This window comes from Aulonocara sp. 'chitande type north' Nkhata Bay, linkage group LG1 (genome assembly GCF_057382095.1).
Source record: "Aulonocara sp. 'chitande type north' Nkhata Bay isolate Kocher_YH1m ecotype deep benthic linkage group LG1, A_spYH_male_GT1.1, whole genome shotgun sequence".
Classification (NCBI taxonomy): Eukaryota; Metazoa; Chordata; class Actinopteri; order Cichliformes; family Cichlidae; genus Aulonocara; species Aulonocara sp. 'chitande type north' Nkhata Bay.
Window position 1 is genome coordinate 7,650,924 of NC_141344.1, and position 12,395 is coordinate 7,663,318.

The 12,395-nt window shown below is 40.9% G+C and overlaps 1 protein-coding gene across 6 annotated transcripts in view; it reads right to left on the reverse strand.

Annotated features, from left to right (window-relative positions):
• akap13a (A-kinase anchoring protein 13a) overlaps positions 1-12,395 on the reverse strand; it is a 122,712-nt gene that overhangs the window by 33,887 nt on the left and 76,430 nt on the right. For 4 of the 6 annotated variants that reach the window (XM_086311527.1, XM_086311613.1, XM_086311700.1 and 1 more), the window contains exons 13-18: positions 10,720-10,767; positions 7,232-7,409; positions 6,700-6,802; positions 6,119-6,244; positions 4,339-4,378; positions 4,005-4,116 (exon numbers count right to left, since the gene is read on the reverse strand). In XM_086311527.1, coding sequence (XP_086167653.1) covers positions 4,005-4,116; positions 4,339-4,378; positions 6,119-6,244; positions 6,700-6,802; positions 7,232-7,409; positions 10,720-10,767 — 607 coding nt within the window. The remainder of the gene's footprint in view (positions 1-4,004; positions 4,117-4,338; positions 4,379-6,118; positions 6,245-6,699; positions 6,803-7,231; positions 7,410-10,719; positions 10,768-12,395) is intronic. The other 2 variants (XM_086311788.1, XM_086311867.1) reach the window with 2 other exon arrangements.

The window sequence follows — 12,395 nt, forward strand, 5'->3', positions numbered from 1 at the left end:
CTCTGCATTAATGGATGAGATCGTCCTCAGCAGCTGGTCATCTCTGGACACTGAGCTGAATCACAATCCCATAAAGTGATGCAGAGAAGAACAGAGCTCTCATTCTCTTGGATTTACATCACAGAGCCTCCACCCAAACCCAGAGGAAATGGGAAAATGCAGTTTTCCAGCTCATTTTAATGACCAGCCCTGGGCCTCTTGGTTTGAAGGGACCACAAAGCTCTGACATACTAGAGCTCATTTGGTTCAGCCATTTCAAGATACCAAAAGCCTGACTGGCCCACGCTATGTTTCAGAGCCAGTACAACACACAGCTTTCATTCTCACTTCCTGCAACAACTGTCTAACCAGCACTAAACCACAATAAACGGCCTGAAAAAGTATTCTTCATGGCAGCAAGAATGCTTGTTTGATATCACGCCTATTGATGCCCGGCAAAAAAAAAACAAAAACAAGAAAACGCCAGCAGTTCAACGCATTTGAAAAAGATGATTCTCTGTACTCTTTGTTTTGGCTGCAAGCATACACAACAGGATAAGTAATCACTAGTGACATCTAAACCAGAGATTTAAACAAAAAGACATTCCAGTAAAACACACTGTTAACGGGCAATGACTTCACTGGAAAAAGACATCAGCCCAGAGGAAAACACCAGCCCCTTTTAACATGATATTGTGACAGTCTCTTTCACTACAATTCAACTGGGAAACCAGAGCACTGTGTTAGCCTACCTCCAGCCAACCTTTCCATCTCAGTGAGAAGCCACGGCTCCCTGGGAAACTCCTGTATAACATCCCTGGTTGTGGCTCAGTGGCTCAAGCTACTACCAGCAAGTCTCCATTAGGAAGGCTGTGAATGAGGAAGTCACTGGCTCGCTGCGGGAGGTGCTATTTCTGCAATGACCCTTCCTTCAGTCTGACAGAGACATGATGACAAAACTGCACAAACTAGATCCCCTTCCAGAACAGTCAGACTTTCAATGTTTAACCTAAAGAGGAAGACACAAATTATCCTCCTTAAAACTGGTTCTGGTTTATTAACGACAGGAAGAAATGAGATTACCAATTCTTCAACACATTTGACAGTTACAGATGCAATCTCAATGCTCCAAGGAGAGCCAATAGACACCAGGCAAACCCATTTTGAACATCAAAGCTTTAACAGTGGCCAATAACTCTGACAGAGAGCAATGAGCTGCAGGCGGAGGGAAGCTTTTTCAGAATCCTGTTGCTTTAAAAGCAAAGTGACGGCTGAGGTTAGAGGGGAGATTATTAAACCACCAACTCTATCTTCCTGTTTTACTTCCTGTTCACCCTTCAGTGTCTCTTTGCAAGGGCTGCATATTTACAGGAAGCAAACAGACATTTCACTTCCCAATCAGAAATAAAAACTCTGTGCTAAATTCAGGGCATTTCAGACCCTTTAATCACCACATGGTACAAATTTAAATGCACGCTTTGTGATCAAAGCAGCTATGACTGGCAGCAGAAACATGGATATCTATCATTACAGCCCGTTTTTCTTTTCTAATACTTTCAGGTAGCATCTAACAGCAATTTTGATCATGAAGTAAACTACATATCAGAATAGCTATCAAAAGGTAATATGTTAATTTGTGGTTTTAGTGAAAACAGAATTTGCCTTTTGTACTTCCTGGTGCTGTGTGAGTGTCCTTTGGTTCAATATACTGTCACAACAATCACACACAGTTTATAGCTGTGTAAGGTCTACCACACAGCCCACAACTGGATATATTGGATATAAAAATGCTGTATAATTACATTACTGCTTATAATCTGTGAATTAAATGTAAGACTATTTAATACCTTCCAAGGCCTCTTTTTTGGGGAGAAGATTGAATGCAATTATTTTTACTTTTAAGCACCCACAGCTACCCCGTTGAGTTTTAAAGTCTTGATACAGACAACTGTATTCCTAAATCATATTAATGGCTACTGCAATACAGTAAATGCCACTTCTGCAATTTAAAGTGAGCAGTGCTGAGCATTGTGATTTTTAAATGCAGTACTGTACAATAATTTCCATGTCATAATAGTGTTGAAGCCATTGTTTCACTAAAGTGTCAGTGCACCCCAGGGCAGCTGTGGCTACAATGTAGCTTGCCATCGCCAGTGTGTGAATGTGTGTGTGAATGGGTGAATGACTGAATGTAGTGTGAAGCGCTTTGGGGTCCTTAGGGACTAGAAAAGCGCTATACAAATGCAGGCCATTTACCATAAAGTAACTTTAACTGATCGATATTTCAACAAACTAACAGCATATTATTGTCACCCTGTGACAGGAATGGAGACACTGCAGCTAGATCCCCTAACAGAGTACGAAGGGCAGGAGAAAGAAAGTCTGCTTTGACCACATCTTACATAGAGGCTTATCTCTCTGAGAAGACATTGCTGTGAGGCGCTTGGGAAATTTGAGAGTGGGAAGTTGCATCTAACAACGACTTGGGCAAAGGAAGGACATATAAGGAGCTTTTGACCCAGAGGGGCCTATTCATAGTTCTTAGAACTTTTTAAAGGAAGTCTTTTGTGTGGCGTTGCATGAGGGACCATCAAAGTTCTCAGAAGCTCATTTGTCTGTCATTTTTTACCTCCTACTTTAAGGTTGATCCTCCAGCAGAAGGGGAAGCTCTAACTGACATAAGTGTGTGGTCTGAATGCAAGCATGCATTGCAACATGATGAACGTCTTATTTGTAAAAAGAACACGTAAACTTAACATAGAAATTACAGCAAAACCATCAGTTAGCTCTTAAACATGAAACACAAACAGTTGAGCTGGCAGGGAAGACCAGGCGTTATTAAGCCTGTGTGCTACAGAGGAAATAAAAACTCCTGTCACCTCCTTGAAGGAAAACAAAAGTACTTCCTCTCAACTAACTTTTTTGCATAGAGTGAAGCCAGCGTAAGGAGAAAATAATGACGCTAGAATAGAAACTAAATGACACATTCATCAAAGTGAAGCTTAATTGGTTTGGTTTACTGCATGTTATCCTTGGAAAGAGCCATGCATTTGTTTGTAGAGTAGATGGAAAGGATTTGTTAAGCCTAGTTTATGGTCATCTCATTGGTTGTTTTGCATGCCAACTGCAAAGCTGCAAAAGTACAATCGCGATTTGAACGATAGGTATTCAAGAGAGTAGTAAGGACCCGAGATTCAGGAGCACTGTTATAAGCGTAGAAGCAAAGAAATTGGAGGTTTTTCCCACAGTTTTCTCTGGAGAGTGTCATCTTTTCAAACTCCTGCAGCATCTCACATTGTATCGGAGAATCTCTGAGCTCCTGTACTGATGTTTATTTGAAATGGTGGTAAAGACCAACATGATCTTACATTCATGCCTTCGACCTGCCTGCACCCGGTTCCCAAAACAAGGGGTGCACATCAATCTGAAACACCAAAGCATGACTCAGTTCTGATGCCAACATTGGCTTACGCTGCCACACGTAAACAGACTTTAATAAGGATTCTGGATCCTATTACCAGCCACAGTGGGAGCTCTGCCTGAGGTTCGTCTGTGATACACCTGACATAAAAAGACAATTAGCCACTCGTAATGTTATGTTATTTTAACTTAAATCAGAATGCAAGGCATCTGCCATCAGGAAACTCAAACGCACAGTATGCTCCAACTTATTCTTGTGGTTGTAGTTTAGTTGTTGCTATGCTAATCGCCGCCTGCTTAATACACCACGCACCTATTGGGAGTTGTAGTGAAAACAAAGAAAAGAAAAAGAGGACAAACATGTGTAGAACTGCCTATAACAGCCCTGCTGTGAGACTGAAGCTAGTCAGGGACCAACAGAACAAGAAGCTTAAGATTCATATATGTGTGAATACTTGAAAACTGTGGTTGGGCATTAACTGCTCACTGCTCAAAGGGGATACACTTGTAAGAAAACACTGAAGGTGGTTGCCTACTGAATGAACTGTAAGAAGCAGACTACAGTGAAGTGTAGTCAAAAGAAGAAAAACTCCATGTTCCCTCACCCTGGTCTTTTTGTACATCTTGTTCTTGAGGTAGCTGAAGGTCCGGCTAACTTTTGTCACACTCTTTCCCTCTGTGTCACTCCGCAGAGGCCCAGGCTCCTCCTCTGATATACTGGAACACACAAACAGGTTTAATTTCATCTCCAGCAGCTGCATTCACACAGCATACCTGTTCACACATTGTGAAATGGTTCCTTGAAGCACCATAAAGGTCTTATGGAATAATTTGACCACTACTCCACACTGCTCTTTATAGGACTATAAAAGGTCCTCCAAGCAATGAAAGCCTGAAGAACAATTTTCTGGTAAAATGTAAGCGCAGGATTAGACTGACCTGTATGCTAGTGACCCAGAGGTGCTGGAAAATCTCATACCTGGAAAAAAAAAGGAGAGGAAGTGAGTGGCAGGATAGTAAAAACAAAAAAATATGTCTTTAGGGGCTGACCGCACTTTTCTTATTTTTCCTGATTATGATTGAGAGTAAGCTACAGATTTGGCTCCCTAAAGGTAAATATGCAACACTTTAGGTACCCTTGTACAGCTGTGTGACAACTGACAACCCACTGACATGACTAAAGGAGGCCAACAGCTATGTCGAGGACTTCCTTTTCTACCATGTCCTTTAAAGGTGACCTATTGTGATCCCCCCCCATTATGGTCAACTAAAGCACAAAGCTGAAACTATAAACACAACAACCCCACACAACTGCAAGGGGCAGCCAATCAGCAGAAAGTGTAAAAGCTATTTTTTGCCATCCCCAACTTCAGAGGCCAATTTCAAGTAATAATTAACAATAAAAATGATTGAAGTATAATTTTAGTAAAATAAAAGCACAATCACAAATGTAGTTATTATTTTTCCCTGGTTGGCCAGTCCTCACCTGCTGTAGCTCTGTGCTCTACAGAAGTGAGCTAAACTGCTCTGTTTTGAGACAGGGGGATAAATGAGGGGCTGTAATACAGTCAAAGACTAAAATTATAGAGTTTTAAATTATCGTGCATTGAAGGCTGGACAATGGATGATGACTCGGGCAAAATTCATATTTTTTGGTTTGCTCATCCTATTAGAACAAAGCTATGCTGGGTGTAGCTCCTCCCAGACTCTATTGTTGAAAATCTGGATTTTCTGGCTGCAGTAACAGCCAGAACATGTGTGTTTTTCAATTAATCTCTGTGCCAAACGTTAAGCACAGAGTTAAACATAAGGCATGCATCTTTTCTAGGCAACGAGCTGCTTCTCTCTAAACAATCATTTCTACCAATATCCAGACGCACACGAAAATATGCAAAGCGCTGCTCGCATGCGCTGCAGAAGAAAGTCAAACCCAAAACAGGATAATGAGGACAAAATCTTGGCCTGCCTGTGTTCCCAGCAATGGAGACAAGGAGACAGAGAACAGTGCTAATGGAAATATTGCACAGATAAGAAAAAGGAAGGAATGCCTCGGTGTCTTTGACTAAAGGTGACAGGCTCGTATTTATCTGCAGAGAAGAAAGGGCTTCCTCAGTTCACCTGCGGTGTTTATGATTATTTTCCTCTTTCTCTGGTAATTGTGTTTCAGTTTTTTCAAAAAGACTGAAGTAAAGCTAGTTTATGTAAAGGTCATCCGATTCTTGTGCTGCGTAGGAAACACGAGAAGCCAAGGTCTTATTTATTGCTGTCAACATGGATTATAATTTAAACACAATGCTGCCTAGGCGAAAGGTGATTTTCTACACTAGCAATCTGGCTACAAGCGTTGTCTAATTGCATTCTCACACTGCAAGTAGATTAATATCAGCAGCAATTAGAAGCTTCTTCATGACAAGATTGTTGCGGCTGAATGTTTGGACTTTATCTTTGATGAAGTTTAAAGAGTAAAAATTTTAATTTTCCTTCAGACAACTTTGCTTCTTCTGTTTGACTCAGTCTAGGAAGCGTTTCACGCACACACTTCATGTTGAGTCACAAGTAAACACTTCAGTGTGGGTATCAGGCTAGCTGCTGGCTGATCTGGGTGCATCGCTGTCATCTTTGCAGCTCAGATCCAGGTTGCTAACCGGAGCAGCTACTGTTCTCCTTCTGACATCACAGCTATTTTCTACTGCAGCTAAGTTTACATGTCAGTACTTACTGAAGTCATCCTCATCATCACTAGATGAGGAGTCCCCATAAATGAACTGAGACTTAGATTTGGTGAGGATGGGGGAAAGGTTGAAAGAGAAGGAAATTCGCCTCTTACGTCTCAGGCGTCCCACCGCTGGGGAGCAGGAAGGAAAGAACCACAACAGGCACTGATCACTTATTGAAATATATAATAACCTAATAAATAGTGAGGATGGGGGCAGGAAGTGGAGATGTACGGGAAACGTGTAATAAGAGCGATTCAGTTTAAATATCTGCATGTTAAACTACCACTTTCTCTCTTTATCTAGCTTTTTGACCTTTTTTTCTATTCTCTTTGCGATGGGGCTTACAGTGAAAAACATAATGAACTCTAAATTTCCAATTACAAGCTGAAATGATTGTGTCCCTCTGCTGAGTCTGGTGATGTTAAAATGAGGAAATGAAGAATGAGGACTTGGCATTGTACTTAAATTTAGTAAGTTAAAGCCTAAAGAGGATAACAAAGAAAACCAAAGGATAAAAAGGTGAAGAAAAGGGCTGAATGTTACAAGAAGGAACTTGATAGCTGCCTCATAACGTGTCACTCACCATCGATGTCTCTCTGGCTGATGGCCAGCATAGATACAGACTTAGTGAGGGGCAGACTCATGGGAGGACAGCTGTTTCGCAGGGGCCGATATCGTCTGGATTTCTGCAGCAAGAGACAGGAGACTGAATGAAACCAAGTGCATGAAAATGTTAAAAAAAAATGGAGTGAGCCAGGCAGCGATAATGTGGAACAAAGCATTGCCAGCCAGTCAACTGGAAACAGGAACATGAACTAAAAGAGGAAACTCGGCATTTTGAATCGGGAATTTGTTTTAAATTCAATGGGAGAAGTATAAATCTGCCCGAAGAAAGTCATGTTTATTAATTCTCACTAATCCCCAAACTGACAAGGCTCAGATTTCCCTTGACTGTTTATAAGTCTTGTTTATGTACAAGCTTTACAACGACTCTTTTCTCTCGTGAATTAGGCTGTGTGGGTTTTTCAGGATCTCTTGGTGGCCGACTGTGTGACAGTGTAAAGAAGTGGCAACATATCAACAAACTTCATGTGTGAGTGTGTTTATTAGCTCACCGGGTCATGCACTCTGCTATACTCCCCCCGGTCCTCCTGTTCCTCTGTCAGAGAAACCAAAGAGCCTCTGTCATCGCTGTCTTGCCGGGGAATCCTTATAGGTTCTAGGATACGGGGCCCCTGGCTGGTGGGGCCCCTGAGCTCTTCAGGGCTTCCACTGAGCCCCTCCAAGCTGTAACTGTGTACAAACAGAAAGCAGAGATGACCTCAATAAAAGAACACACACTGTATTCAACATAATCACATCTTTCTGAATGTACACAACTGTCGCTGCAGCAAACACAAACACACAAAGATGTACCTGTTGTTACACACACACACACACACACACACACACACACACACACACACACACACACACACACACACACACACACAGCTGGTCCTACACTGTGTTTAGCCAGCTGAGTTATCACTAGCCTCTGGAGCAGATTTACAGCTGAAGCAGCTGCAAATGACTCCCAACATCAGCATCAGCATGGAGAGCTCTGCAGCTGTGATTTACAAACCCAATTACATCGAGCTATGACTGGAAATAAAAGGCCTTGAAAAATCCAATCCAATGATTATGGAGAGGAAAACTACTGCTACATTTCAGGATGAGCTATGCCACGAGGCTGCAGCTCTATTTGCTTCAGGACAGACTCTATGATAGTTAAAGCTCCAGCAGTAAATCTCTCATCTCCGGCCCATGGGTTTGTATGCTACTCCATTATCCAGCAAATCATCAGTCCAACTCATCCAAGCTTCACTAACTAAAACCAGAGTAAAAGAATCATGATTTGGTGATTATAAGTGTCCAGAGTGGAGCAGCACTCACCTATCCTCAGGGCTGTGAATGTAGATGGCTATATCTGTCATACTAAGGCCTCCTTGGTGGCAGTATTATTACATACTATTCTACAGAGCCACAGGGCCCTCCATGCTCAAACACTAGCAGCTATTTCAGCTCCCTCTCTCTCCTTGGTGTAGAAGGTTGCTGACTGAAAGGGTTGGGCATTCATATACACACGAAAACACCCACAACAACGGCTAATGCAAATCAAGCAGCATGTAAATATGCCATGTTCAAATAAGGACATGTGCCCTCGGCAAATAAGAAAACATCAAACAGTAATGCAGTACACCTGAGGAAACAACTTCCACACTGTAGCCAATGGCGAGGGGGCGGGGGCACATGCTCATACTAAGAGAAAGTGAGGTGAAAGAGGTTAGGAGAGTGATGGGAAGATTGATAAGAGAGTATGGCAGAGTGGCAGTGAAGCACACAGATGAGGACATGAGGATAGAGTTGCAGGCGTATCTGAGAACACTGGCGTTATTCTGAAATAACTGGGCAGAGTGGATGTACTTTACATCGTGAAGCATAAACATTGCAAATGGGTTAAAGCTGATTTCCTGCTGCAGCGTTGTTGTAATATCAGTAGCAGACAGGAAATCAAGTTGAACCCAGGGTGTTTCCCAGAAATGAAAAACTGGCAGAATAGCCAAGGCACCATTAACACAGCTGGAGCCGCTGCTAGGGTGGCCGCTGGCTTCTTGAACGTGACAGATGTGACCAGATGGTTACAGCAGTGGACTGTGACAATAACAGACTTGTCTTCATTACAACTTGACAGAGATGGAGGAGGGGTGATATTATTGGCCATTATTAGCTAGTAAGCGTTGATATATCTGTATTAAAATACATGTCAGCCAGCAAGTGATGAGAATCTGGAGGTAAGAAATACTACAGTCTGTGGACCAAGGAGTCGTTAATATATTGTGATTGTGATTCTGTGATTATGCATCTAATTAAAACTAGCACAAGTGTGGAAGACACTAGTGCTAGCGGTGGGTATAGATATTGGTTTTTGTTTATGTTAAATATATTGTATTAACTTCATTTCATGTTTTATTTTCTGTATTTATTTTTCTGTTTTTTTCTCTTGTTCATTAACTAACTTGTGGAGCACTTCGGTCAAACTCAGTCAAACTAGCCCAACAAAGAGTCCAGTCCACTGGATAGCCGTGAATACTTCAGAGATGAAGGGCTTAATATTTGTACTTTTCAGTGTAAGAATGAATCACCTAATGAGAGTGAATCATTGTCAGTCTTAAAGCCTTGTTACTCATAAATACAGCGAAGCGGTGGTTTGCCTAAGGAGCTGTCCAGATGTGTTTGTTTTTAATGAGAGCAGACAAATTGCACCTTCTTTTTGAACAGGACACTTTCATCTTGGTAAATAGTTGTTAACATTTTCAGAATATGTTTGTACCTCTTTATATTAAAAGAAAGAGGAAAACGTTTATATTTTTCCATAGGTTAATATAAAATGGCCTTTACCGGTCCCTGCCGTTTGAGATCAAATTGGACTGTATGGACTAAAATGAGTTTGACAACGCTAATCTACACCATGAACCTGTCTTTTATCACCAAGAAGCTCTCTACACCATTCCTGAACAAACTTATTTTCAGTTAGATATTTTTTTTAGTAAGTTTTTATTAAAAATGTTACATTTTAGTTTGAGTCTTACTTTAACTCATTTTGATGACCTTATTAAAAGGATAATAATCAGGAGAAAGAGTTGACATGTTTACACCAGTTATTAAAATATAAATACCTAATTCTAATTAGCCTTTAGTCATTAGTGCAAAATATCGCTTCATATATATTACTATTTACAGCCTAGTTTTATTTTTATTTTATTTAACTGAAGAAGTTTTTCCACTCCTAGCTTAGTTTTCAGTTTAATTAACTACAATAACCACGACACACTTCAGATGTGTCTTACTAAAGAAACCTTTTACCGTTTTCAGACACTGTTGTCAAACATTTTCATATCCAACAGACTTTCTGAGTAGGAGTGTAAGCATTCGGCTCACCCAGCAGAGTTGAAATAGATCTATTCTGCATATAATCAAGATCAAGTGAAAGATGCTGACTCTTTTTTTTCCACTGCTTCCTCCCTCCTCCTTCTGGGTCAAAGAGCAACATTTCATACAGTCAACAAAGCTATTTTGCAGTGAGAACAACTTGCATTCTGTTTTTACTGCTGCAGCCCACTGTCTTCTGTCTTCTGATGTTTTAGAGTTTTGAATAATTCTCTACAGGAAGTTATTAAACCCACAAAATAAAAAAAAATAAAAAACAATCGTCTGTTCTAAAACTCTAGCCAATGCAGTTCAGCCTCCAGAAAGAGAGGAGCTAAACTCCTCTCTTTCTGTGTGGCTGCTTGTTATTACCAATGCTATACAAAACAGCGGTGCCACCACCACCCATTTGCCACAGTATTTCATACAAACTCCAACAGGGGTGAAAAGAGAGCAGCATTTTTCAGAGCAGTTGCCTGCAGGGACGGAGAGAATGCAACAGCAGTTCAGCAAGCATACATTAAAAGCCGGGAGGTCCACAAAGGGCACGACTGCATAAATTTGCCATAGCATGCCACTAAAAAGCAGGGCAAGCTTAACAAAACATGAACTGATGAATGTGATGTATTAATACCTTCTCCTGTGAAAGGCCGGCTTCCTCTCACCAGAGCTACGAGTGGAACTGGAGGTGATGGAGACGGAGACAGAGACAGAGTTGTGGATGAAGGTGGAAATGAAGTGGGATTTGAACGGAAGCCATGACAGCAAGAAAATAATTAATCAACGAACTGTTCTTATTGCCGATGGGACTGTTGGATTTTTATGGCTACTACTGTATAGGTAATGATCTAAGAGAAGACAAGAGTGATCAGACTGCTGTACTCAGAGTAAATGATGAAAGATGATAAGCATGAAATAATTGTGGTGATATCTTTGCTCATAGTTTCAAAATGATGTTTAGTATTCCCACCTCACAGTGAGATTGCTGGTACAAACTAAAGTTTCCACAGGCAAAAGCTTGCATCTCATCATTCAGCAGCTTGTAGAAGCACCTTTAGCAGCTCTAAGTTGAAGTAATCATTTCATGTATGAGTCATCACACATCAGTCTCTCACATTTTTTAGTGGAGGAAGTCTGGCCAACTTTTCTCTATAACATTGTTTCAGTTCATTGAGGTTTGTGGACATTAGTGATTGCAAATGAAGGTGCCCAAAGAAAAAAAAGTAAAAACAGGAAAGCACTGAATCATCACCCCTGCACCACAGTGATTGACAGCAGGTATGAGGTGTTTGTGCTGATATGCTGCGTTTGGCTTTCCCCAAATATAGAGCTGTGAATTATTATCAAACATTTCCACTTTGACCTCATCTGTCTAAAGGACAATGTTTCAGACGTCTTGTGGTTTATTCAGATGCAATTTTACAAAGCCAAGTTGTGCTTCATATTCTTTTTAAGCTTTGTCCTGGCAAAGAAGTCTTTTTTTGTCTGTACTTCCATGAAATTTAACATTTAAAAGGCCAACTGAGGCCTGCAGAGTCTGATGTCATTCTTCTGTTTGTGGCATTGCAGGATCTGACTTTGGTGTGAATTTACTGGAAGGTCGGAAGATTCTTAAAACTTGAGCTTTTATAGAGGTTTTCACACTTGCCGATGACTAGTGAAGCCAGTGTATTGGAATATCAGCACATACCTGCTACATTCCCTCTTAATTTGTATGAAAGCAATAAAGGTGTACTTTATTTTTCACATGACTGCACATAATCCTGTGAAAATGTTCTTTTTCGTGGAACTGTACATCTTCTAATCAACTGATAATAACACAGCATGAATTGAAACACTCAATAGACAGAAATGTGTCAAACAAAATGTTTGGGATTCAAAGTTAGAGTTCCAGTTGAGTATTGTGAGCAGAAACCCTATTTGTATCATAACCACATGAAGGACAGAGTCTCTGCTGGTCAGTGGACAACCTCTGAAGTCAACTTTAAAGGATGTTACTGGATTCCGACAAGAATTATCCTTGTGCATTCATCCCCTGTGATACCATTTAGCAAGATAACCTATCCTCTAATTAGTGAACTTTAGAGTTGCTGGTACCGGAGGAGTTAAGAGTAGTGTGGGCGCACTGGTACCCTATTACCAGGCTTTATTTCCAGTCTGTGCTAAACTATGATAACAGCCTCCCGGTTTTTAATGGTAACACTATTTTGAAGGCCACTTCACATTTCAAAGAGTATTCTGCAGTCGGTTACTTGTCCACCTCAGAAATTAGACAGATTTTCATTCTTTCAAATCTATCAGAAGAAGGAC